Here is a 27,993-nt window from a genome sequence, read left to right as displayed (position 1 = left end):
TACAAAGAGTGCCAACGGTGCCATACGGGGCTTCCCAACTCTGCGTGTACCATCTTCAGCTGGAAGGGGAATTCACGCTTCATAGCGAATGCGGGGCGGCAGGGAATAATGCAATTCAATTGAGTTTTAGCTTGAAGCAAATTCCGAAATGATTTCCCTTGCGGAATACAAAAATCGCTTCCTTTCCTACTTTCGTCGAATCGAATAAAACGGAAATTTTGTACGAGAAGATGGTCCCTCGTACGAGGGAACGCTTGCGAAATTTTCTACGACGTTATTAAGATTAATTTAGAGAAATATGGCTTGCGTAAAAAAAAAAAAAATAATAGTAAACAAATTAATAGATAAAAAGTGAAATTATTGATTTAAATGACAGTTAAATAGATTTAACGACAACGAGGATCATTAGGCGAACGCAAACGGTTATTATGTGTAACCGGTCAATGTCCGATGACACGCAACGCACAACCGATGATGACTTTCTCGTTAATTACTATCGGGGTCTCTTAAGCGATCGCTACCGCAAGGGAAATAAACTTTCTACCCGGCCTCTCGTTATGGCATTGTTGCCTCGGAAGGGACAACATTAATTTCGCGCTTATTAAAACAATTTTCTCGTGAAATTTTTCATTCCCGGAGTTGAAAACCGTCCATGGGATCACAGATTAATATCCCATTATATCTCGAGCGGGGCGATCTCTAAGAAAAAGTCGATCCAAGGCGCCGTTAAAGCAACGTAATAAACGGTACTCGCTCTACTCGCTTGAAGATGAATTAATGCTCGTATCTCGTTGCAAATCGCATACAAAAACCCCCCCGAGATCTCCGTTCCCATCTCGCGGCGGCGACGGAGAAATGCCTTTCTCATCTCGGCGCGTCTCACGATGCAGCAACGCGGAAAAGCGCGGGGTTTCGTAATGCACATGAGAATAATTTCGCCTGCGAAGTCGCGCGCTCACGCTCGCGCCCGCGTTCGCCACCTGCTTGGTCTCTCGCTCCGACTTTCTTCCTCAGGGTTACTGTCGCTTCGGCGAGACGAGCGTTGCAAACGCGGCTGCCTTTCACCGACGGCCGAACCGTCGCATGCTCCTTCATAGGGAGATGCACCGGTTACATCGACGTTTAGACGATCGGGAAGCTAAATCGCCATTATCGTCCGGCACGTACGGCGTGTTCTGTAATCGCGAAACGTTGTATAAACTGTTGTATAAACAGCGGTAATTCTATGTGAAAGAACTGCCCTTAAGTAAGAAAGTCTTGGACGGTGGAAATGAGTCTTTTGAGGCTGATTGAATTTTGATTTTTTATTTTAATTAATATTATTATTAAATTATTATTAATAATTATTATTAAATAATCAGGCGACCGCCTAACTTTAGAACTGAACTTTACAACTCGCTGCTTATTAATTACATTATCGCTGCACCGGATTAATATTAAATTCCTTTATCGACAAATGTGCAGTTTCGTGAATTTTAATTCGGACACTTCGCTGGGCGTAAAAAATTTTTGGTTATTTATTTTTTTTCTTTTTTTTTTTTTAATCCTTATTTTGCACGGGAGAGACGCCGAAGAAGCGTGAAACTGCGATGGTCGTTACCCGGGTCCGCGCGAACGAAATTACTTTGACTTTCTTTCGATGCGACGTCAGCGGCAGCTGTCTTTTCGATTCTTTTTCTTTTTTTTTTTGTCCTCGAGGAGATAATCGAATCGGGTACTTTCACTGTGTCTCGGGAATGGGCGATCTCTGTTAATGCCGCGCGACAAGGCTCGAAGTACGTCGTCTAATTCGTTTGAAGCCTGTTAGAACCGATAGAACTAATGATAGACGAATCGCATTGTACCCGACGATTATTCCTCATTAAATATACCGTTGCTACTTGAATTCCCGACACGCGTAAAAAGTAAGAAAGATCCCAGTACCTTCGGCCTGGTATTATTAAATGACAAGACTGAAGATTGCTTTCCGTAATTCTGCGATACACTATCGGAAAGATTTGCAAAGCCCGGACGCGTCACGGAAAGTGTTCGCTTTCTTTCCGCATTTATACATGGTAGCAATCATCGCTAGTCATTTGCACGGTAGAGAGGATATAATAAAAGGTTGCGTTCATTACTACGGATGAAGTAGCAGACCGACTTATATTAATTGAGATTTATTCCGCGACATCTCCGGGGTAATGAATTTCTCGCCCGGCGAGGAGGGAGGTCGACGTTCCCGAAGCCAAAGATTTCACCTCGGTGCACCTCCGCGGGCTTTGGGTCACCGTACGTAAAATAACCGTGCGTAAAAACGTAAAATATTACTCCGAGAACACCCGAGACGCCGCCGTGGTGCGTGTAATTTATCGGCGTTCGACTCGCGAGTAATTTACGATCCCGAGATGCTTTTACGCGGCGGCGAAAAGAACTGTGCCGCAGCCCCCCGCTTGCGAAAAAAAATATAATAAAAAAAAAAAAAAAAAAGAAAGAAAGAAAAAATATAAAGAAATTATATATGTACCTTCTCACCAGGAAGTCAGGCTTAGGCATTCCGCTTCATTCGAAACCCATTAACGGTTTTCCTGCGGGCGATTCTGCTGGCACGTTACGCAACTCGGTCGTCTCCGCGCCGTTACGTATGAAGATTTCGCGTATTCGCGATATCATATGGAGCGCGTTGAATTGCCCGAGCTAGATCGGGCACTTTCAAATTTTACCGACGATTGCCGCAATTTTTTTTTTCGTCAGCGGACGAATGGATGATCGGGCAACGAGGGATCGTCGTGAGGCGACTTCACAATCGCGTATCGCGCACGCATCTTTCTCTCTGCCAATAAGTCGCAATCGCGTTATGTCAAAAGGAAAGTTACGCGAGTCGAGAAGAGGAACGACGGCCGTCGGTCCAACGAGGTCGCATTAAAAGCCTTCGCGATTAAGATTTTCCGGGCGATAGAACAAGATATAAGCGATTCGCGGTCATTTCTCTCGTCGTAATGATAGAGGAAGAGGAGTATTCTCTTCCGGTGATTCCGCCGGCGACGTTCGTCTTTTGTGTATCCACTCGCGCGTGCAGCTTTAGCTAATAGCCTTGTCTAGGAAGATAGATACATCGTTCGTTACATATAATCTGCGCATTATTTATAATGCCATACGTTTACATTAATACAATGTATGTTTTGCGCGAGGTGTTCTCGCGTGCGTGTTTCCGCGTGTGTTCTCGCCGGCGAAGCGGACGCGCTCGACGTGCAGTCGCGCTGAAGCTTACGTATATTTCTGGCGAATTTTAATAGTTTATTTACACGCGCTAGTCGGGTGGAGATTGGTCCAGATACGCGTCTTCGCGCGACGACCGCCTTCTGGTCCAGAAGATGACGAGACGCGCGCGGGGGAGGCGGCCGGTTGTAAACGGAGCCTGGGGACGATTCGTCACCGGCGGGGTATTAATTAACGTTATCTGGAATGAATTTGCATAATGACAAGCCACGGGCGTTTCCCGTAATGATCCGCCGACTTTGAGGACCGCGATGAATGAACGATCGCTGGCTTGATCGAAAGCCGCTTCTCTCATTAGCGCCTGGCTTCTCCCTCCCCCCTTTTTTCTCCCGCCGACGCATCCTGCTGTCGGCTATTATTTCTATTATCTCTTTATTACCTAGACTCGGTCGTACGGAACAGCCACGAGTCGACGGCTCCGCCTAATTGCTCAGGTGCTCTCTCGTTAATGCTTAATTAGGTCGTTAACGAGCCAATTTTACTGCGCGAGGCTCGCCGATCTCTTGAACGTTCGCGTTTGATCAGCTCTTTCGGTATTAGACTTCTTCCTCGTAGCCGAAAAAATAAAAAAATAAAAGGATCACGTACGCCGCGCGACGTACGGATTTCATTTCGCGTTTTACATCCGCGTCGCTATGTAACCGCGACGTTAAATGGTCGTTCTGAATAAACAGATGGGCTACACGCAAGACACGGTGCCGCGCGTGCCCGATTTCGACAGAATCTAGAGAGTCCGCGGCCTTTTCATGCCTCGGCGATAATTTCCGGAGCAGCAATAGACGAAATACCTGTCGGGAATACCGCGCTGGAGAACGTTCTGCGTGGCGCGTGGCGCGAATGTCAATTATCCGACTTTAACGAACGTGCAATGAAAGAGAGAGGAAAATATACTTTGTTACTTTTCAATTCAACCACAATTTAATTATTAATTATTTTTTAACGATAAGTGTGATAATTAAAAAAAAAAAAAAAATAAATAAATAAAATAAAAAAAACGGCGTTAAGTCAAGCTACACACATCGGATAAATAGATAGACTTTTCCGTCAGTGTGCGAAGGCGCGGGAATGGATCACGAAAGAATCCCTCTGAAAGCAAGCGGAAGATCTCGTGATTAGACACTTACGTGTTGCAGAATCTGAGCGTAACCGCTTCGATAACTTCCTCCCTTTCTCTCTTTCTCTCTCTCTCTCTCTCTCCTCGACCTTTTTCTCCCCTCGTGACGTAACGCGAGTTAACATTAACGAGCCCGGTGCCTTTTATCGCGTGCTTTCCTCTCGAACACGATGCGACGATTTTATTTAGAATTCGACGGAAGGAAGTCGGCCTTATTACGTTTCGCTCGACATACCGTCTTCCTGTCGGACATTGTTAAATCCCGAACATGGAAAGTCCATTTGGGTCGATTGCTTCGCAACGAGACAATTAAATTAATAATCGTGCAAGGAGATAGGAAGCTGGTCCTCTCGCTTTCCCGTCCCGCCTTTTCTCGTTTCGTCGTGTGTCTTGATTGACGCGTGTCGTTTTCCTTTCCTCGCGACCTTTCTCCTTTTTATTACCGGCGTACCTTGGTAATTGGCAAAGGAACGAGGTCTGTTCTCAGATAATAGCGGAGAGATTTATATAGATCGTTTGGTAACAACTTTTCGCAGTTTATTTTTCGCGGTATTTTAAAAATATTTAATAATATCGATAATAATATCGATATTACTAGACTAATTTAATCGTTCATTTAATCACGTGACTGCATTGTCTCAGCTTCAGCTTTGGAACTGCGTTTTAAATCCGGGAAACGTCGAATGTTTGCTGAGAAAGGCGTATAAAATTTCACGCGATATTATTAGGTACAAATTTCCAGTCTGACAAGTAAGCTTATTTCTGTATCTGCTTTTTTTTTCCCTTCCTTTCTTTTTTATTTTATTTTATTTTATTGTCGGGTACGGCCGAATGCTTGAATGGTGACGGTGCTACTTTCTCCTGCGTAACTATTTCCCGCAGTCGATGCGCCTATATATCACGCGCGGAATGTTAAAATCTTCTATCGATTCCGAATCAACGAGTTACGTACTAGTCGCTATTAGAGATAAGATCAAGTTTAATGCGTGTATGCATAATGTATGTGGGTTTCTCAACATCTTGATATTTAGATATCAAGTGGAGTAACACTCGCACGAATCGTGAGTGCATTTTAAACATTAATGCAATCAAATTGGAGAATAATGTCGTAAACAATAGAACGCGTTCAACGTGCACTCGAGCTTCTTTAGAAGTGCTTTGCAATTTGGCGAGATCTCGAAATGTAAAATAACTTGAAAGTAATTTTTTTAAATATATCTTATCTTAAAAAGTTGGTGCGTTACTCTTTCGCTTGGCTTGCTTCACGTCAAGCGAGATTATAAATGTCAAAGGAAAGGTTTTTTGAAGTTTAATGATTACTAGAACAAACCAGGTTTTTTTTTTCTTTTTTTAAATTTAATAAAACATCTTTTGGATTGATTTTCTTTTGGAAATTAAAAATAAAATTATATTGAAAAATAACGCACACATGGTTTGTTCTAGTAAAATAAATTACAGCTTTCGTCATATATGGAAATAAAAAGAAGAAAAGAAAGCTGAACGTCTTAATAATGTATTTTTTACCGTTATCCGGCAGATTTTTCTTAAATTGTCAACGTGTCACTTTCGATTAAAAATTCAATATATAATTTCTTTTGTCGTAAAAATTAAATTAATTATCTACTTAATAAGAACTTTCTTTAAGCGGGAGATACTTTATACTGCGTAGTATTCGATATATTATTAGAAACTTGAGAAATCACGATTGCAGTCCATTTATTTATCACGATTCGATAAATGATAAAGAAATAGACTGAATAACTTTATTCAAGGATTAAATGAAGATGTCCAAGTCGGACGAAATTAAATCTCGAAAACAAAGCGGTGGAATGCAATTGATATGAAATGAATGATCACCGATTATCACGTGCACGTATATCTAATCTACAATAGATAAAAGACAGGGGAATCATATATATTTCGAATCGCACGGCGACGAGCTTTTCGAAAGATATTTCGCTAAAAGAGAAAAGACGATGTTGGGTCTACTCGGGTTTACTTTTGCCGTGCTGTGCTTTATTTCCGGCTGTACAGGTGAGACGAAGTAATCATCGGTGCGATAAATTTAGTTCTGCAGTCACATTCATTACTGCGCGATAATGCAATACAAACACGCGCGAATAGCAAGGTAAACGTACGTTATGCCAATAATCCATATTGCATAATAGTTAAAGCTTTCGAAAGTAGATGCTGGTATTATTAACGTAGTATAAAGTGTTCAATCGCGCATCTAAATTCTACGTTAAAGAAAAAATAAAGCAGCAATAAAAATTTGTTACGATTCCTAAATTAAAAAAAAAAAAATAAAATAAAAAAATAAAAAAATGTTGCGTCTTATAAACGTGTCGAAAAAAAATGCTTCGTTAAGAAATCACAATCGAGATTTGATCAGCTTCAACATGAAGTTTGCATCGATAAGAAAAATTAATATATTGATTTTGCCGCAGATAAAAAAAAAATGGATAAAACCGTACGTTTCTTTAACTTACTTGTTATCTTGATAAGTATGCTTGAAGTGTGTTTATATAATATTGTTCTTTGTTTTCATCTTTTAAATATTGAACGGCACAGATTCGGCCGTAAGATTTTTTAACGCGCTATATATTCAGGCATCCTTTTTACTTCGCCGCGAGTCCGTGGAATTTTGGTGCAAGTAAACGATTAAATGTACTCGACCGTTGCATTCCTAGCTTTTACCACAACGACACGGAAACGTTTACTTTGCGATTTCTTTTAAGACTTTGCAAATTTGCCTAAGCCTTCGCTTGGCAAACACATGTCTTTTCAGCTACCCGTCTTTGCATTGCTGACTTTCGAATCATTGTTAATTGCTGAGACGGTTCTTTGATGCAAGAGATAATGTAATTTCTAGTCTAATATATTACAAATATTACGTTATTTAAAAGCGCGTATTTAGGTCTTAGAAAAAAGAAAAAAAAAAAAATACTTACGTTAGTGAGAGTAAAATTGACTTACGGATCTATATTAATAATTAATTAAATTAATATTAATAAGAATTAATAGCAGTGTTGTATAGTGGTATACAATTATTTATCTTTATTAATAATTATTAATATTTTATCGTAGAAGCGAAAAAAGGGTTTAAACCCGAAATTTAATTAATAATTAATCGAATTAATATTAATAAGAATTAATAGCAGTGGTATACAATTATTTATCTTTATTAATAATTATTAATATTTTATCGTAGAAGCGAAAAAAGGGTTTAAACCCGAAATTTAATTAATAATTAATCGAATTAATATTAATAAGAATTAATAGCAGTGGTATACAATTATTTATCTTTATTAATAATTATTAATATTTTATTGCAGAAGCGAAAAAGGGATTTGGACCCGGAGAACAAGAATGGGGCTTCGTTCAAGTGCGTCCCAAAGCGAATATGTTCTGGTGGCTGTATTATACCACGGCAAATGTTGATTCATATTACGATCGACCATTAGTTATCTGGCTGCAAGGTGGACCGGGTGGCTCCTCGACGAGTTTTGGAAATTTTGAAGAATTAGGTCCTCTCGACGTCGATCTGAATCCGAGGAATTACACTTGGGTAAATTAATTGCGCAGAGCCGGAGTAGATTTCATTTAAAATTTAATTGTCAGGACTATTAGAAAATAATTAAATTCGAAGATTTACAATTACAAGGGCGTTTGATCACAGGTCAAGGATTACAATGTTCTCTTCATCGATAATCCGGTCGGCACAGGCTACAGTTACGTCGACGCCGCATCGGCCTACACCAGGACGAATGTACAGATCGCGAAAGATCTTGTGGAGTGCATGCGAGGATTCTACAAAGAGCTACCGAAATTTAAAAACGTCCCTACGTACATCACGACCGAGTCGTACGGCGGGAAAATGGGCGCCGAGTTTGCGTTAGTCTGGGACCGTGTAAGGAAAATTTAATACAGCATAAGAAATAAATAAAACAAATGCGTGACAAAAATTAATTTTTATTTATTATAAAAAATTGTCTACATTGAGGTTCGTGTATCTAATTCTTTTAAATATTTTACAGGCTCAGAAAGCTGGCACTATTGAAAGTAATCTGAAAGGGGTTGCACTTGGGGATGCCTGGATCTCCCCCATCGACTCCGTCGTGACATGGGCACCGTTTCTACTCAGCACGGTAAATATTTCAATTTTCCATTGTATTTTTAAATAAATTAAATTTAGAAATCAACTGCAGCGAGTGATATCGTCGAGAGAAGCGAATAGTTAGCCGAACGAAACTTTCTCTCTTGTTCGCGAAAAATTTTTGTTAAGCTTTGCGGTGTTTTGCAGGGTATGGTCGACTCGGAAGGGTTTAAAGCGATTGACAATGCCGCACAAATAACGAATAAGCAGGTCGAGAACGGCAAATGGACCCAGGCGACAATAGCGTGGTCCAATACGCAAGGGGTCGTTTTGCAAAAGACGCACAACGTTGACTTTTACAATATTCTTACGAAGACGAGTCCGGGTTATCGCTCGTCTTTATTCAAAGGTAACATAATTGAATAATTTAAAATTTACTTTTAATATTAAATAAACACGTAGAATAGTTTAAGTTCTCAAGATTTCTATTGTCGAGAATCTTAAGTGTTACGTATTCCTTTGCATTTATTATTATTAATAATTTTGTTTTAATAATTACAGGCGGCCGGATCATGTATCCGTATCTCGATCAATCTGCGGCTTTCTCACTCGAAAGTTTGATGAACGGCCCGGTAAGAGAAGCGCTCGGTATCCGAGCCACTCATGGCAGCCAATCCGACGATGTTTTCTCGTACTTAACTGAAGATTTTATGAAGCCCGTTATTCACATAGGTATAGTCAGGTGTACCGAAAGAACGTCATCGCGGCGAAAGTGAAAGAACGAAATTGACGTGAATTGATAAAAGCAGTTGTCATTATTTCCAAGCGGTTCTCGACCGTGTACAAAAGGCGATTGCAAGCCTAAAAAAAAAAAAGAAGAAAAAAATGTTATTGAAATAGTTTCGACGATTATATCAATCGATGAAATAAGAAGCGTCTTGTATAGCCACGAACTGACAACCGCTTAAATCAAACTCATTTTGTGACATAAAGAACTATTACTCTACATAATACGTAATACATAATAATTACCTCTCGTGATATAATTTGATTACTAGTAATAGCAAATCTTTTTTTAGTGGAGAGCTTACTCAATGAAACCAGTCTGACGGTATTCGTGTATACTGGGCACTTGGATCTGATCGTTGACACGCCAGGTAAATCGTAACTATATTTTCTAACGTGCCACTATTAAACTATTTTATTTTTCTTTTCTCTTTTTTTTTTAATTCCATTCTCTACGACGTTTAATAAATATCTTAATTGCTTAATATACTACATATCATATTGATTAAAAAATACATTGAAATACATTTATTCCATTTATTGTGAATTATATCATATTGATTAAACTACATATCATATTGATTAAAAAATACATTAAAATACATTTATTCCATTCATTGTGAATTATATAAGAATGCCGCACGGTCTTCCGCGGTATGAATTCCCATTGTACGTCACATATTTTTCGTCAGGCACTCTTCTCTGGGTTGAAAAATTGAAATGGAAAAGCGCCAACACCTGGAAAAACTCCGTCAGACGTCCGCTCGTCGCCGAAGACATCGTCGAGGGCTATTTCAAGGCTCAAGATAACTTCAGGATGTATTGGGTCAACAGAGCCGGACATATGGTACGCACATACAAGGCACTTTCTCTCCTCCCCAGTGGCTTTCGTATTTATTATAAGCCGCGAGCGGTGAGCCCGGGATTAATTTGCTACAAGGAGAATCCTCCAATTCCGTGAGCTACGTGCGACCGTACATCCGCCGATTCGTCACGTCGTACGAATTGTTCGCTCTCGTAACTTATGTGGACATTTCATCACGTTGGCGGGTCTTTTTCGGCACTGCATCCGCCGTGATTTTTAACGGCGGCACGTAACTAATTAGATGTCATTAATTATTGCGCGAATGTCTCCTTTCAGCGTTACGTGAACGCGCGAGTGTCAACGCTGAAATACTGCAATCAAAATGATTCGCCGGCCATAATGTTGTAGATAATAGTAATCGATCTCCTCTTCCTCGTTTAATTTATTTAGAATTATGTTTATTAATCGGATTGATAAAAGTGACATATAATACATATTTATGTGGGTTTCAATGGCATCTGTTTAATAAGATTAATTATTTGCAGGTACCGAGGGACAATCCGGCAGCTCAGGAAATAATACTGCGGGACTTGACGAGCAACGCGAATAAGTAACAGAACTAAAATCTGATAGTTTTAACCTTGTTTCCTTTTTTTTTTTTTTTTTATTTTTATGAATGCAATTTATATGACTGTTCAATTCTCTCCATAAAATGTTTAAACGGGAGAAGAGTGATTAATAATCATTCATTCGGATAACGATTCCGATCACATTATCATAATCACGCGTGTATAATTAAAGACATCACGGTGCTTACATTTCATCGGCGTTTTACATTTCAATGTGGTCACTCCCGTGATTTCTGTCTAATTTACATACATATTAACTTACCGATGGATTGTTAAAGATATCCGAGAGAGAGAAGAAGCAGATCCGAAATTTAGTGGAATGTGGACGCGCGTAAATAATGCTTAACCGATGCAGATTGAAAAATCGGCCTCGCGAGAAAGTTAGAGGCGACTTTCGGACCGAAGGCCGTGCTCTTTTTTATTTATTTATTTTTTCTTTCTTCTCTTAAGAGAAAACTCTATGCGCACGCTTTTGCATCGATCACGAGAGAGGATCGCCTAGAAGGAAGAAACCGTTCCGAGAAACCGTTCGGCCTCGATATAATTATCGCAACACTGTTTATATATTGGCGCGGTTACTGCCGACGTGGGTGTTGAAACAGCATATGTGTAAACAGCAATAAAACACGTAGTGCGGTCCGGGATAGGTGATCTCCTCCCCACGAGAGCGTAAACGAGAGTTCCCTGGAAAAGCACCGATGGGCGGGGTTGTGCCTGCCTCTAGATTCCCTCGTGTGAAATTAAACAAATCTCCTTCGTTAGGGCGGCTGGGTGCTGCGATGGCGATCCTCCGTCAAGCCCCAGTCGACAGTTTGCGTCCTGTCCCTGTCCCTCGACGATTACGCCGGGGTGATCGGTGACTTCGTCTTCCGTGCATTCAACGAGCCTCTTGATCTTCGTCGCAGGAGTGAAGAAGGCGGTGAGAACGTGATGTAATTCCATTTCACGGCTCACTGGGTCGTGATAGAGCCAGTTTGACGGAACAATTGCACAGTGGGAAAAGACGCGATAACACCGAATCTCAGCGCCTTATTGAGAACCAAAGACTGGGGATCACTGCAATTGTTCGTAAACGACGTTTTCCGCGTTTGTCGTCTCGATGCAATCGAATAGTTGCCCCCAGGTGCACAGTCTCCTCGCGAATAAGCAGTCGTGTGACCCGAACGTCCGATGTCAGGAATACTTGTGCATCTTCCCGATCGACAAGATGCTCCATGTGAGACACGCGTGCGAGCTCGCCGGCCTGGTCCCGGATATGCTCCGCGCCGACATCACCTGGCCGACCTTCTGCCAAGATTCGCCGACATCCTGGCCGATTCAGACGGAAGCGCCGAACGGCTGCAAGATCGCGCCGCATCACGAAAAGCCACCGTACTCTTATATCGCTCTGATCACGATGGCGATCAACTTGTCGCCGAAGCGACGGCTGACCCTCGCCGGCATTTACAAGTTCATCATGGACCGGTTCCCCTACTATAGGGAGAACCGGCAGGGCTGGCAGAACAGCATACGGCACAATCTCAGCTTGAATGATTGCTTCGTTAAGATACCGCGGGACCGAGCGGGCGCGGACGACGGCGAGGACCACACAGCCGGAAAGGGTAGCTACTGGACCCTGGATCCATCTGCCAGCGAGATGTTCGAGGACGGGAATTACAGGCGCAGGAGAACGAGACGACGGCGGATGCTCGCTCAGGGCGGGCTGGAACTCGCGGGATTGCCGGTACGGAGGAACTGCAGCCTTTATCTCTTGACTTTTTGAGACGCGAAGCATTTTCGTTAGTGAATCGTGTTTGATAAAATTACTAATTCGCTTTTATTACAGGTATCGACAGAACTGTCCAATTCAATGAAACGTGAAGAGCAACATGAGGTTGTTGAAATGAACGAAGAGCATGCCAGAGCGAAAGATGCTGAAACCAAATGTACAGATTCCTCAAAACGTATCGCTAAAATGACAACATTTAGCATCGACAACATCCTGCGGAAATCCTCACGAGAATTACATACATAATGCTAATCATTAATTCTCGATGACGGCAAAGCAGCTTTTGATCTTGATTAATCATCTCGAATATAGACGGTCTCTCCAAGTCTTTTTGAAACCAAAAATCTTCATTTATAACTATACTTTTAGTTCGAATTATTGCAATTTTATTTATTGTAAAATGTTGAAATAAAATAATAAGTCTGTTAATCCCTTCAACAAAAACAGAACAAAAAATAAAATAAAATAAATTAATATACCATTTCTTTAATAATTTACAATTATTTTTTGTTAAATATGTAATATTTTAAAAATGTGTTAAACACATTCTGCAGTCTAATTAATTATAAATATTTGTCGATGATAGCGGCGGCTCGTAGCAAAGTTCTTCGAAACTAGTAAAAAATTTTTATTGTACTTGGAAATTATTCGCTAATACTCTGTGTAAATATTCTTTTATTTTATCAAGTATTTATATAGGAATAAAATACTCGACAAAAAATGATCACGAGCAGCTCACGTGCTTCGCGCGATTTAGACGTCGAGTCTCAAACTTCTTAACCGACAGTCAAGCAGATTTGTTACCTTTCGAACGAGTGGCGGTCGTTTCGAGTTTCGCAAACTCCCGTGAAGATGCCACTACCGTGACTTGCAACCGTTAACGGAACGAAAATGGAGTATTCACGAGTGATCCTCGGCGTACTTGGTAATAAATTTACAACCCATCGTATCTTATTGTGTATATAAACGAAAACTTTATTATACAATTTATTACTTTCGATTAGAATCTTTAACATGTCGAGTACAACGAAATACTATTGATTTTATTTAACATTAACATAATGTTGCAGACAGCGCTCGGCGGCTTCGAGTTTTAACCCTAGAAACGCACGGAGAAAATTTTATTCCCTTTCTTTTTACTTTAGACGTGGATGACGTGGTGATAATTACTCGAAATACTCTTAATTACTCGACTTACAAAGTTATCTCGCAACAAATGAGAAGAAAACGTACAGAAGGCATTTTTAAGAGAACAAAAGACTGACTCTAGAGCGGAATACATCGGTAAGTTTCCAAGAAATAATTCATATTGTACATTAATCAAAATTGTCATAAACAGGGGGAATCCGACACCATCTATATCCGCCCTCGCTCGTCGTCTTGCATTTGCTGGAAACACTTGAGCGACGATAACACGTCAGTCAGCTAGCTTCGAGCAACGCTAGTCAAAGCATCGTCGCGTAACCGTTTAACGTTCTTTCCGTGCGATCGCGGTCGCCGTGACGACATAAACGTCGCCCCGTCGAATTTTCCCGTCCACGGTTTCCCGAAACGGCGGCGGGCTCGTCACCGAGGATAACGCAAAAGTCGCTGTCGACCGGAGGCCGTAGTTTTCCCTTCCCCTCTCCCCTCTGCTTTCATCCAAGCGAGCGATGCACTCGCGTTCGCGTTCTGTTCCCAGTTTTCCAGTTTCGTTTACATCCTTGGTTCTCAGTTTTCTCGAATTTTTTTTTCTGCCGTTTCGCGTTTTCGCGTTTTGTTTTCTTGAATTTGCGGCGCGGGAGATTATCCCTCGATCGGATTGCCTCGGTAAGTCCGAGTTTTTTTTAACAGGACGCGACTCGAAGCTCGTCCGTTGGACGTTTTTGTTCGACGAAGCGAAGTCGAAGGATCGTTGATAGAATTAACAACGTCCCCAATCCGTCGTCAAGCTCGCTTCGCTTGGAGACGCTTTCTCCGATTTGCCCTACTCTTTAACAAAGTTTCTCGTTATCTTTCGTCATTACAGAAGTCTTGGGCAAAATTTGGATCATAAAGCACGCGGAACGTGTGGGCTGTTGTTGCGAGAAAGACGCGGTGAAATACGTGGCCGAAATCTTACGAACGGTAGAGAGAGATCTTTGGAGTAAGTCGGTGGGTAAGTCGATAAATAATTATATTTTATTCGTGAAATGTGATTAAATTAGAAACAGAAAATATAGCAAAGCGTATTTTTATTACATAATTGTCATTCTTCAACATGCACTTAATATTGTAATATTTAATAGACAGCTTTTAATTATTTTCAGGGCACAAAATTAAATGTACCTCAAGTGAAATAAAGGATCGTTACGACGTTGAATATTATCGAAATCAATTTGAAATAATTTTTAATAATTATTTTAATGAGATTTCGTCATTTTTTAAGTCTTTATACACATAATTTGCAATTTTTAGGTTTCGAGTCGCACGTTAACGCGACCTGGAGTTCCCAGACGGAAGCGGGGCGACGATTTGGCTTTACCCACTTCAGATAAGGTGTACGTGCGCGCACGGCGGACGCGCAGACCCCGCGAGAGAAGGTTCCGCCGATACGGTGCACGGAGGCGCTGCGCCCGGCCGGCCGCCATCTTGTAAGAGCTGCCTGCCCCGTAGTGTTTGGAGGTTTACAGCGAGACGGGACGGCAGCTTCTCCGCCGGAGGCTGGAAGTGCTGCTGAAGTGGTCGGTGCTACGGTCCTTGGCAGTCCCTGGGCAGTCCAGGTGACTAACGCGCGAGGCCAGGGTACCATCGAGCCGCCGGGACACCCGCCAGCGGAACCTCCAGCGTGCCCGAATCCCGTCGAAAGATGGTGAGTGTCCCGCTGTTAACACCCTGGCCGGAGAAAAAGAGCGAATAGGGGCCACGATACTTGTCGCGAGCGTACGCGACGTGCGCGCGTGCATCCGCACGTACGCATGCAGGTACGTTCGTCCGTCCGTCCGTCCGTCCGTCTTTCCGTACGTCCGTCCGTCCGTCCATCCATCCATCTGTTCGACACGACGACGTCGCGCGCCGTCGTCGTTGTCGTCGTCGTCGTCGCCTTTATCGTCGCTGGCATGATCGCACACCGGCGTACTCTCCCCGTTTTTAACCTATACGAGGTGCTGTAATAGTGGACGCCAAGAGTAGTCATTGACAACGTCGACGATGAGGTGCGACCTGTCGTTACGCCTCGCGTTCGAAATTTTCGTTCGCGCCAAGCACTCCCACTTCTTTCTCTCTCTTTCTCTTTCTCACCATTTTCCGAAACTATTTCGCCTAGCGGTCGCTCCGAGGGTGATCCGGGTGGTGCAACTTTTGGGGGGGTGTCGAGGGATACAGCGCGAGAGAAAAAAAAAATAGTGACGAGATAACACGGGCGAAACTTTGGTCTTTTAGATCGCCGTGTGTACTGGAATAAATAGACCCGCTACAAATCGCGTCGTGAATGTAAACATCTCTGAGAGAGACGATATATTTTCACCGCGCGTGCGGCATTGGGAAAAGCGGAGTACGCATCGAGGTTTCAGGTGAGATCGCTGCTCCACGATATCTCTCTCTCTCTCTCTCTCTCTCTCTCTCTCTCTCTCTCTCTCTCTCTCTCTCTCTCTCGTCTCTATCGCTCTTTTCTTTTCGCTGAAAGCCAAGACGACGCACGCCGTGCGTGCTACTCGCTTGTTTAGTTAGTCGCTTGTTTGTTTATTTGCACTTTTGGCTGTCATCGGCCCGCCACCATCGCCAAGGTGGGAGAAAAAGAGAATGGGAGATAATAAGAGCGAAATAAAGGGAGGAGGGTGTCAAGTCAACCCCGTTTTCTCGCCCCGTTTCGTTCGTCGTGTGTTTTCGCGTGAAATCCGCGTTAACTGGAACGTTGACGTGTCGCCACCGCGGCCACTCGTCGATAGTCGATACTCTCCGCGTAGCTTCTCTTCTCATTCCCGACGTCGGATGCCGATCGCGGCAGCTGCGCGTCACGCCGAATCTCCGCGAGGTATCAATCGCTCGCGAATCGAGCCGCGTTTTCCACGCTCGCCGGACAGAAGTCACCGGAGTGATCCTTACGGCGATAGTTCTCCAGGGACAGATGGAGAGAAAGACAGAGAACTCGTCTACGTTCCTACTCGAAAGGTTCGTTGGACGCATTTAGAAATAAAAAATAAAAAATAAATAAAAATTGTACAGATATTTTTCGAGTCGAGGTCCTACGGATTTAATTAAAATCGTCCAAAGAAAAAAGGATTAAATTTATTACTCAGAACTCTTGAGCTGAATAAACTTAAAAATATACAGAAGAATAACTGCGGTAGTGAGATAACAAAATTTCTTTTTTTAAAAGTACCGTAACCCGCTTAAAATAGTAATTCCGATGCAGAGGCATTCATGCATTTTCTTCGCTGTGTGGTTGGGCATTGGGTGACGTGCCAGCTTCCTTTTCTCTTTGGACGCGACGGGACACTATTGTTCGCCACTGCTGCTTCCTTTAGTTTTCCCCCGGCACGGCATTATAGCGTCGACCGTCTTTGAAAATTCATCAGCTCGGTTCATACATCTTCTGCACTTTTCTAAATCCCCATATGTTTCAGAATCAATAAGCCGCGTAGACTTCTTGCGAGATTTCACGTGGCTTCTGTGCCAATCGGCCCACGCGTACATTCCTGACACTTCGCGCGTTAACACGTGACTTAACTGCGACTTAAGTAAATTGACGGCGTTTAAGAGAATCTACGAGACGAGGAAGGACGTTAATCGCGAATGCCAGTAGAAACTACACGTGCCGTTTGTGCATTGCCGGCCGGTGTTGGCCGGAAATAATTCCTGACGATTGTTGAGATCCATCGATATTTTTCTAACGTGGCAAACTCACGAAAAAATATCGCGAGCAAATGGAAACACTTTAACGTGGCCAATAAGCAAATTTAATTTCCCTCGGGTGCGAAAAAAAAAAGAAAAAAAAAACAGTTGCAGTAAGTAACTCACCAAACACTTCCGCTCTGTATGCAGAGGTGCTGCATGTCGTATGACTCATTGTTAAGTCGCTAAATAAACCATCCGATGGTTTCTTAGCTGGCTTATGATAATTCGTGTGTATGCATTAATTTATGTAATGCAATAAAGTTTCGTACTTTAATTCCACGCATTGAAAGAGAAGGAATTTTTCTTTCTCTCTTCCTCTCTTTCTTTTTTTTTTTTCTTTTTTTTCTTTTTCGCTGTATTATACACATTCTTGAATTGTACATAGTACACACACACCTCCTAAGCACTGCTACTTGTAATTATGTGACTTTGTGGAGTTTATATAGAAGATAATCTCTGAAATTATATTACCTTACGTTGAATGAAATTATAATAACAACGATTGTAATTAATAATTAATTCAGAAAAGCTGTATTGAAGCATAGCAGTGAGAACAAGAAAGAGAGAAGGGAGAAGGGTGTCGTTTGTATTTGTACTTTACACATCATTTTTCACTTTCATCGTCTGTTTTTTGCCTGCGCGTAAATTCACGAACGAGACTGCCATTGATTTGCGTTTTATCAGAGATGTTTTTGAGGGATCTTGTTTGGCAACAAGTCCTAAAATGGAAAGAGTTAAACAGCCATGTGTACGGCTAGTATTCGGAATGAAATAAAATATTATTTTGCGTGATAATCAACAATTAAAAAAATTAATTTGTCTTGTTTGTTATACAGAGCTCGGCTTCGACCGGTGGTACGGAGGGGTCTAGTCCTGCCTCTAGCCCTGCTTCGGCCGCGAGTCTCACGATGGCTGCGCCGAAATACGGCACGCTGGTACCGAACCGTATTTTCGTAGGCGGCATCTCAGCCAGCACCAGCGAAGCAGAGCTAGCTCAGGTTTTTTCGGCCTACGGTAATGTCAAGGCCACGAAAATTATATCGGACCGCGCTGGCGTGTCGAAGGGCTACGGCTTCGTCACCTTCGAAACGGAGGAGGAGGCCAAGCGACTTCAACAAGAGGTTAAATTAATGATTTAATAATGATGACATCTTTTAATGATTAATAAAGACATTGAGTTTGGTTCTTTTATTTATTGATTTTATTTTATCTTTTTTTTTTTTTTAGGCTGAATGCATTGTTTTGAGAGAGAGGAAACTCAACATAGCGCCCGCGATCAAGAAGCAGCCCTTTTCCAGATCCTTTGACGGTAGTACCGGTTCGCCTCCTTCCGTGCCTACAAGTACTTACTACTACACGAATGGTATGTAACTGTTTTTCTTGATTATTAATTCTCGATCGTTCAAGTTGCATTAAATCTCTGAGTTTATCGCTTGATTTTTTTACTTCAATGAACGCGATATCACGTATCAAATTATCTTACCTTTGCGTCATATTTTCAGCACTTGTAGGAATTTTCTTTTGTTAAATGAATTTTATAAAATATTTTTGTAATTTTCTTTTGGTTAAATAAGCGAAACTTGTCTGTATAAAGATTAACTTACAGGCATAATTTGTAAAAAAAAAAAATACACAATTTCTCAATGTAATTCGTAGCTAATTTATTTGAAACTCATTATTTTGTCACAATATGCAAGGAGCTTTGAAAATTTTGTATGTATGTTGTTGTTTGTGATGCAACAATATCAAGAACAGATTACAAAGTGCCGAGATCGCATTACTAATTTTTCTCCTTTGTCTATAGGTATAGGCCTCACTTATCAGAATGGTATGACATTCTATAACACGGCAGCTGCCGCACCAGCGACTTCTATTGCTCCAGCCACAGATCCAGGAACGATTTATCAAGCCACAGGAGTGTTTGGTAAGCGTTATTCGCTATATGCAATAGTCTTGAAATTACAATAAAACCGAATTTTATCGTTATACATTTTTTTTCTTGCAAATATAAACAATTTTTACTTAAAGTTTAATTACAGCACAAAATGCAGCTACTGATAGTTTATGATTTTAATTTATTAATCGTTACCTTTAATTTTTTAAGGGCCTCAAGCCGCTACCGGACATCAAACGTTCGCTCCTGTGATGTATCCATGTCCGGCTCCATCGCTATACATGCCACAGCAATACCAGTATTCTCCTATGCCGGTATGTAAAACAAATATATTTCACTTGATCGTTTTTTTCATACTTCTACATTGTCTTCAACTATCCGTTTAGATGCCCATGGGTTCTCCTCACACGTACATATAGATCCTAGCATAAGATCCTGACTGTTTTTGTCTGTATTTTGTATTTTTATTAAACGGTACATGTCGGTTACGGTTTGACAGACAAACGGTCTGATGGGAGAAGCCATACCACCGGCGTTTCTACCCAACCCTCAGCAAATGCCTACTTACGTCCTTCTCGACGCTATACAGTATTGAGGTCTAAAGGTATAAGGTCTAAGCTAAACGACTAGCATGTCGCTCTTTTCCGAGCATTTTACTTCTTTTCTTTTTCCTTCTTCCAACCTTTCGATGCACGGCTTGTCGATGCATGTTTCTTCACTGGGTTATTTTTTTCTGTTTCACGATCTGTATGTACCTTATATTTATCGGTGTTACTTAAATTTTTCTCCTGTTAATCTTTAATAACTTATTTTTCCGTAATCGCAATATTAAATTTAGTAGAGATTTGAACGATATAACAAAAATTAAAAACACACATTAGAAAAAGACGTGCAAATATTATATATATATATATATATAAAAATTAAATGATACATGATATGAGTGACAGATACATATAAACTTGATAAATATATCGATAATGAAAGATAAAGGAGAAATAAAACTAGGTGAGTTGTGAACTGCAACATAATTCTAATAACGGTTGCAATGATATTGATAACAGGATAACGTATTTTTAGTTGCTATAGTGATAAACTTGTAATAATCATCCTTGCAATCATTTTAAGTAAAAGTTATAATAAGAACAAAAAAAAAAAAGAAAGATAAAATACTATCGATACACTTCAATAAAACGGTTAAACATGTACTAGATTTATTTTATATGATCTCTCTAATTCCTTATCTCTTTCTGTTTTGTCTTTATTCCCTTTCTTTTTTATCTTTTTTTACAATTTGTTTTATTATATTTTATTATATTTCTTGTTAATATATTGTGACTAAATGTTACGATAGAAACGTCAAGATGCTTGTCGATTCGTTCAGTATGGTTGTCTGCCTCATTTCTCGCATTGTAGTCTGTTTTACTTTTTAGAATAACAAAAGTTGCATTCAACTCAATCATGAATCCGATACGTAATCAATTCGCATGCGAAGCGTGTTATTGAAACAAAATTATGTAATATTAATAAATAATTTTTTTTTAATTAAAATTTTCTTACTTAAAAAAAAAAGAAAAAAACGAAATTGAAATGTTTAAAAAAAATTAATGTTCCTCTGTAGATTATTGATAATGGAATTAGAGGCATGCATATACAATGTAACTTTGGAATAATTTTCTTTTTCTTACACATACAGACATATATGCATTTATATATACGAAATGCAAATAAAGTAAAATAGAATAATAAGATTCTTTATTCTGCGTAGGCATTGAATTAATTGCCAATAATTACACTACGTAATGATTAATGCTTTACCCGACCGTTTTCTAAGCACCCTGCGATCTTTTCTAATTTGGAATGATCCAGGAAATGACTGAACATTATATGATATGGAAACGTTACGCGAGTTGGGATATTATTTAATCATTTTCGCTTGATTTTTATAGTTACATTTAATAACTTTATTTTTCTTATAATAAAGCTCATCTTGTAAATGTTAGTTAATTATTAATGCTTTATATAGTTTTTAATTAACATAGGAAAACGTGCATAAAAATGATAACTTAATTATCTTGTTAATTATATTTAGCATATAAATAAATTTTTTATTTAGTATTTACTTTAATTTATCATTTATATGATAATGTAATTTAAATAAAAGATAATTTTGTGAATCTGTAAACGCAAACAATGTACGGCAGCAACAAGCTTATCTTTGTGTCGCTTATCGATATATTTTTGATAAAGAATGTGCGCTTGAAGTCAAACTTCTTTTTCCTTTGATAAAGGATAATGTTGAATAAAAAAAAAACGACTAACATTTACAGGAATAGTTGTCCTAGATGTGAATATTAATGCGAAATATTCGGTATTTATGTACAAAGCATGTTCTACAATATATATTTAACGTTTTCGTTTTTGTCTACAGTATGAACCGTACTACGGAGCGGCCACCGGAGCACCTCAGTACTTGTACACGACTACCGGCAATTCACCGAGCAACACGAATGGTGGTGGAGGTGGGAACAGTTCCGGTAGTAGCGGCAATAACGGTACAGGAGCTCCCAGCCCGCCAACGGGTCCACCGCCCCCTCTTCCACCACCGCATCCGACGCACTTTTACGCTCCTGCTGCGCCGGCCCCGCATCATCATCCATCTGTACCAACGGGCCCTCCTCCACCGACACAGGTGGATCACCTCTACTATCCTTTTGCAGCCGGCCCGCATCCCGCGCCTCCGCCACACGCGCCTATGGGACTGACCGAGCAGCAGTTGTTATTATATACCGCGGACACTACTTCATGCCAGCAAACCTCTGCGTCTGATAACCAGGCTGCTTCGCAAGAAGTAAGTTCACTTTTTATTCTAATTATCATTAATACGTTCTCAGTTTATTCGCGTTTAGCAGTAATTTGGACTCTTTTCGCTTTCTTTTACGTTGCTGTAAATTTCCACAAAAATAGAGCTGTTTCACAGAGAACTTTTCTTTATCGCGATAAACATTTATTTCATTACGATAGAGAAGATTGAGATAATATAACAAAGTTGTGTTAAAATACAAAAAAAAAGATACAAATACAAAAATACAAGTTAAAATTTTATAACAAAGAATCGACATGTTTCACTAGGCAACGTATTGAGCTAGGGCAGATATTACTCTGTAAAATAAAATCGTAGGATTCACGTCCGACGCCAAGCCACTCGGAGCAACCGCATAGCGATGTGCAACAGGCCGCTTCAGGCTCACCGGCAACACCTCTGCTGCCCCTAATGCCCGTCAAATTTCCCATGTCCGGTCGTTACCCCACTAATTATCACTCGATCGCGATACACACTCCTCACGGCGCGCAAAACGATAGCGAGGATTGCGCCGCGAGTCCAATGCATTGTCGCATCCTCTATCATCCGACCTTATACATTCCTCACGCACCCCCGCCGCCACCTTACGCACATCATAACGCGTCCGGTACCGCTAGTCTTCTACCGACACCGTTTTCGGTCTCGCCGCATCAGTCTAGTTATGACAATAGCAACACGAAAACGTACAGTCATAATTCCAGAGACTGCAACAAGTACGCGGGCGGTCAAAGTAATAATTTACGCGGTCAGAATCATGGTTATTCGTTAGCACACCACAACACGCACACGAAATCGCAAAACATACACGGCAATTCACAGTCATATAACAAATATAGCGGAAACGCGGACGGGTCGCACAAGTATCCGACGATCGCGGTGTCGTCGCGATTGCCGGTACATTACAATAGGAGAATGGCTGGATCGAACGTGGGCTCGTCGACGATCCTTAAATCCGGCGGCGGCTATGCCTCGAATCAGTCTACGCACAAGGCCAATCATACAACGTCCAACTATTCGTACGCGACAAATGGACGCGCAAGGCACTACGGTGACGATCAGTATTATGAGATCAGCAAGTCGTCGATGGCCGGTGGTTACGGTTCGGGTCGTAAGAACTGCCTATCGAGTAACAATAATAACAATAACTGTAGAGGAAGCGCTGCCCGGTTGGATGTACATGGAAGCGACAGCAACGGTCGGCCTAACAACGACGCTGCTCAGACGGACAGCACCACCGTCACGAGCACATCGACGACGCTGTCCTCTCGCCTGTCTCCATCCGAGCGGACAAACGCGGACACGTCCAATACCCAGGAGAAGCCGGCGAGCCCACCGCCAGCCCCCTATTCACCCATGACACGACCTTTTCCAACTATCTCCCCGCCCGCTCCTCAGGTCCAGTTTTACGCACCGGTACAGAATCGTTATCAGCCATCCAACATGCCCCTGTCCCAAACACAACAGCAGCAGCAGCAGCAGCAGCCCACCGGTAATCAACGCAGCCGGTACTCCGTCGGCCAGGTGTTATCGTCCACCAACCGAAAGCCGTCCGACAAGTATTCAAGTACCGCCGGTTCGCAGACGACGATACTGCGGCAGTCCAAGTATAAGGTGAACGGTATAATGCAGACTACCACCACGGTGGCGAACAAACTCGCCGACGACGCTTTGGGAGGCGCTGGAGACGGTCCCGACAGGCTACCGATAACTCCACCCGGGACACCGCGGACGGCCGGCCACCCGGCGGCTGGCGATCAGAATCAGCTGAGCGACACGTGCCATCAAATGCAGGCGCTGACTCTGTAGACGCTTCCTACCCTCCTTTCTTTATTCTCTTTACCCTCTTTGTTGTCTTCTTCATAAGAGTTAATATTTATCTTATAAGAGCCGAAATAGATAGACCACACGCGACCTAAGACAACGGGTTACAAACTTGTGAAAAAAACAGTGCGAAAAATCAGGACAACAACAATTCACACACAAGCACGACACGTACATATACATGCTACGGTATAGTTTCTCTAGTGATCTCAGACTTGAAGTGTTAAAGACATTCTATAGAAATGAAACCTTTAACGGTTTCAAAGCCATGACTCGCTGATCGGTTTGAAGATCTTGAAAAAAAATCGTCTTTGAACACGCGCAAAGTACGATACATTATTAATTATATGTGTGGAGAGAAGGAAAGGGGTGAAGATGTACCTGGAACGAAACTGATTACTAGGTAAATCTGCCTCTTTTTCTATACTGTAGCACAGGGTTAATAAAAATGAAACTTCTATCTTAACGCATATACACATACATGCACAGAAATACAGATACACACACATACATATATATATATAATAGGTACGTACGTCATTTACATATATATATCTACGTTATATAATATACATATATATATATACATATATATATATATCTATTACAATATATCCGATGTTATATGCGTGATAGGCTCGACAAACCATGAATCTCGCGAGCAAGGCTAGATTAGTTAGAAAATGATAGAATTGAAAGGAAAAAGAAAAAAAAAAATAAGGAGAAAATAATGTTGTTATCGTACAAAGACGATGTGTTGTCATGTGTTCAAAAACAAAAAAAAAAAAGATGAAAAACTAAGCAGAAGGGTAATAGGGAGGCGAGATAGGGTTGATTTCATAAACGGTTGCTCAAGGCACTGCCACATCTCCATAATTTTTCGTTCTTCACTCCTCCGTGGGACCACGGAGGCATCCGTACTTATGGTTTCTCTCTCTCGTTAGAGTAACCGTGACTCTATATTTTATCGCGTGTTTCGAATCTAGAGCGGATTAAACAACACTGGATTTTGTTATGCCTTTCGTTAACAAATTTCCGCGCTAAACGTTGTACATGTAGCTGTTAAATATTTCCGTGAGTAAAAAGAAAAAGAAAAAAAAATAAGAAAAGAAAATCGAAACCCAAGTGACGAAAGATGAAACGCCCTGTATACCCAAGTGAAAATAAGATAAGATATTAAAAGAGGAGAGAAATAATAATAATAAATTAAAAAAATGTGTCGGCTGTGAGCTTCCAAGCAAATAACAATAATTAAATTATTATAATATTAAAAGTTAAATAATATTATACCTAATTGTTATAAAGGTGGATTTCTTTTACCTGTAAATGTGAAACAGATTTGTTATCTCGTATCTCGCATACTGTAGCTATGATTATCTAATCGGGAGAAAAACTGAGAGAAAGAGAAAGTAAGAAAGATAGAAAGAAAGAAATAAAAATGAGTAAAAGAATAAGAAAGACAGATTCAAAGCGCCGACATATGAATGAGGTGCATGTTACCTAAAAAATTTGGCGACATCCGAATGTCGTGTTGGAACGTAGCTTGATATACGAATACGACGGACAAGGCCTAGGAGAAGGCGTAGTAATAATATCCGAGAGTGAGTTGTTATAACACAAGGAGATTAATTTATTGAAACAAAAGTAAAGAAAAGCAAGAGTGCCTTCTATTTGTTTTCGTGATTGTATTGTTGAACATTTGTTGCGTTACGTTCTCCGAGAGCCTCTAATGTTGTTATAAGAAAAAAAAAAAAAAAAAGAGATGTTTGAAGAATGTTGTTCCTCTATTTATTTATTAATTTACGGGCACGTGTGATGCTAGGACGCCCGAAACTGTAGCCCCCTCAACCTCCACCCCGCCCACTCGCGAATTTGAAAATGTGAAAGTGTGATAATGACTTGTTGTAAAGGCGTGATACGAGTGTAAACGCGTAACGAGAGAGCGAACGGAGTTATGTCGCGTTATGCCGAAATGTAAAATGAAAAGGATGTTACGGAGGGAGAGGAGGAACGAGTGGAAGTGCAAGTTGTGTGAATGAGTGTCGCAGAGAGGAAAATAGGGAGATAAAATGAGTGAGTGAGTACGAGAGAATGCAGCTTATTATGGCACCTAATACTACATATAAACTGAATATGAGAAAGAACATTCTCACATGTGTGGCGATGTGTGTATGTGTACATATCCATCGTATAGATGCGTACGTTACAAAACGTACGGGTGTATCGATATGGACATATATGTACGCACGCACACGCGCACACAACACAACACATATATATCTATATATAATGTCAGAGCGAGATGATAAAACATATACCGAAGATATCTAGAATGTAAATGCGACAAAGATACGCGTTATTTAGTCGTGTGTATTTGTGCTCGCGCGCGAATTTGGATAGGTGGCTGTGATTTATTGCGTGCAAGTACAGATTTATATGTGAGCAGGGTGGCTTGTGTATCCATTCACACAGGCACACACATATTTAATATACATATATGTATATATAATATACATATATGCATATATACATATATATATGATACGCGTATCTATTTAAGAAAACGAGCGTTAGATTATTAAAAAATTAAAAAAAAAAAAAAAAAAGTGCAATTCTATGTTGATTTTGGTACAACAAAGCTAACAAGTCGAATGAATATTGTTAGATTAAAACGAGTATTACAAATCCGTGTGTACTAAATTTAACGTAGAATGGTGCTCTGTACTTGATTGGAAAAAAAGAAAAAAAAAAAAATATGATAAAATATATATTACACAAAATATATTATAGTTTTAATCTAAAGAGGATAAAAAGAAAACAGGAGTCGAAGATAGACATTAGAGCTATATGTAGTAAAGAGTATAGGATCTACGAATGTATCATACAGGCAGCAAGGAGTGCATTTCGGATCGTGGAATCTCGTCCTAGTTTGCCTGCCGCATTCATGAAGATCCAATTTGCGGTGGGCAAGATTGAGAAACGCGAGCTTTCTCGAGATAATTTGTATTAATTTATTTATCTCTAGTAGTTATGTATGTTATTCCGTGATACGAACACCGTGCGACTTTAGTGCGGGGTATTATTAATGCGAGGCATATTCTTTTTCCCGCAAGAGCCGACGGCAAGATTATTTGCGCATTGGATACATTAGACGATAAAAAAAGTATTTATGTTTATTATTTACCGCGAACGAAATTTTTTTTTTTAATACTTGTAGCCTGATGAAGCGATGCCGAATTATTTTCCCAGATTCGTGCGTTATCACCAAATACATTGATACTCAATGTGTCCATCGTGGAATTATCATTTGATATACCTCCGTATAGATAAGTAAAATCGGTACTATGCCAGGAAGAAATATAAGATAAAGACGCGTTCCACGATCCACGTGTGCTGGTCAGAACAAAAATTTATGTATTAATAAACATAAATTATACACAAAATGGCATACAGGTTATATATATTATATATATAAATATATAAATATATATATATCACAAAAATTATATAAGATTTAAGTACTCTATGGTAATAAAAGAAATATGTTACGCATAAAAAAAAAAAAAGAAATGCAAATATCTAAAAAGAAATGTTAATAATAATAAAAAAACGAACATCTGCATGAAAATCATAGAGAAAAAAAAACCATTAGTAAAAGGATGATATAGAATGAATCTGCTGTAAATTCTTTCTCTGCAATTATATGATAATAATAATTATTAATGTATACATGTGTACATTTGGTGTGTGTTATTATGTATGCACACACACCATATGTTTACAGGTTGTATAATCGCGGATTTCGTTCTCGGTTACAGTTTCTCTGAAGAATCTGAAGTTGACTTTTTCCACAGCAAAAATATCCAATTATAATTTCTGAGATAAAAATTTATTTTAATATTTTCAAGAAAATTAAGATCTAATAGTCTTATTTTTTATTTAATTTGAAACAGATAATAACACGATAATAAAAGTAAATTTAAAAAATAGTAAAAAAAAAAAAAAAAGACTGGTTGTGATATCGAATTTTTTGCTTAGAAAAGAAACTTTGAATTCTTGAAAAAAAAAAGAAAGAAAGAAAAAACTGTAACTGGAAAGAAATGCGGTA

General features: G+C 40.2%; 3 protein-coding genes across 8 annotated transcripts in view; all 3 read left to right on the top strand.

The window, feature by feature from the left end:
* Positions 1 to 10,879, top strand: part of LOC139112251 (retinoid-inducible serine carboxypeptidase) — a 33,215-nt gene extending 22,336 nt beyond the window's left edge. For 3 of the 4 annotated variants that reach the window (XM_070673156.1, XM_070673155.1, XM_070673157.1), the window contains 8 exons: positions 7,705 to 7,937; positions 8,049 to 8,279; positions 8,407 to 8,517; positions 8,673 to 8,874; positions 9,027 to 9,197; positions 9,545 to 9,622; positions 9,944 to 10,098; positions 10,602 to 10,879. In XM_070673156.1, the coding sequence (XP_070529257.1) occupies positions 7,773 to 7,937; positions 8,049 to 8,279; positions 8,407 to 8,517; positions 8,673 to 8,874; positions 9,027 to 9,197; positions 9,545 to 9,622; positions 9,944 to 10,098; positions 10,602 to 10,670 (1,182 nt within the window). In that variant the 5' untranslated portion in view covers positions 7,705 to 7,772 and the 3' untranslated portion in view covers positions 10,671 to 10,879. Of the gene's footprint in view, positions 1 to 6,291; positions 6,404 to 7,704; positions 7,938 to 8,048; positions 8,280 to 8,406; positions 8,518 to 8,672; positions 8,875 to 9,026; positions 9,198 to 9,544; positions 9,623 to 9,943; positions 10,099 to 10,601 lie in introns of those variants that run through there. The other variant, XM_070673154.1, reaches the window with a different exon arrangement.
* A 94-nt stretch (positions 10,880 to 10,973) lies between these two features.
* Positions 10,974 to 12,934, top strand: LOC139112253 (forkhead box protein C2). Its single transcript, XM_070673160.1, has 2 exons — positions 10,974 to 12,408; positions 12,511 to 12,934. The coding sequence occupies exons 1-2, from the start codon at positions 11,785 to 11,787 to the stop codon at positions 12,697 to 12,699; spliced, it is 813 nt and encodes a 270-aa protein (XP_070529261.1). The 5' UTR covers positions 10,974 to 11,784; the 3' UTR covers positions 12,700 to 12,934.
* Positions 12,935 to 15,078: 2,144 nt separating this feature from the next.
* LOC139112170 (uncharacterized) lies at positions 15,079 to 27,892 on the top strand. Of its 3 annotated transcripts, none has more exons than XM_070673010.1 (7): positions 15,079 to 15,283; positions 18,144 to 18,428; positions 18,535 to 18,670; positions 19,112 to 19,231; positions 19,412 to 19,515; positions 21,633 to 22,052; positions 22,383 to 27,892. In XM_070673010.1, exons 1-7 carry the CDS (start codon positions 15,281 to 15,283, stop codon positions 23,868 to 23,870), a joined length of 2,556 nt encoding a protein of 851 aa, XP_070529111.1. In that variant the 5' UTR covers positions 15,079 to 15,280; the 3' UTR covers positions 23,871 to 27,892. The 3 variants fall into 3 exon arrangements, with proteins under 3 accessions (XP_070529111.1, XP_070529110.1, XP_070529109.1); XM_070673009.1 differs by lacking the exon at positions 15,079 to 15,283 and adding an exon at positions 15,375 to 15,395; XM_070673008.1 differs by lacking the exon at positions 15,079 to 15,283 and adding an exon at positions 16,387 to 16,581.
* Positions 27,893 to 27,993: the final 101 nt, after the last annotated feature.

Source organism: Cardiocondyla obscurior, linkage group LG27 (genome assembly GCF_019399895.1).
Source record: "Cardiocondyla obscurior isolate alpha-2009 linkage group LG27, Cobs3.1, whole genome shotgun sequence".
Taxonomy (NCBI): Eukaryota; Metazoa; Arthropoda; class Insecta; order Hymenoptera; family Formicidae; genus Cardiocondyla; species Cardiocondyla obscurior.
Note: the sequence above shows the minus strand (reverse complement) of the source record. Positions and strands in the feature narration are given on the sequence as shown.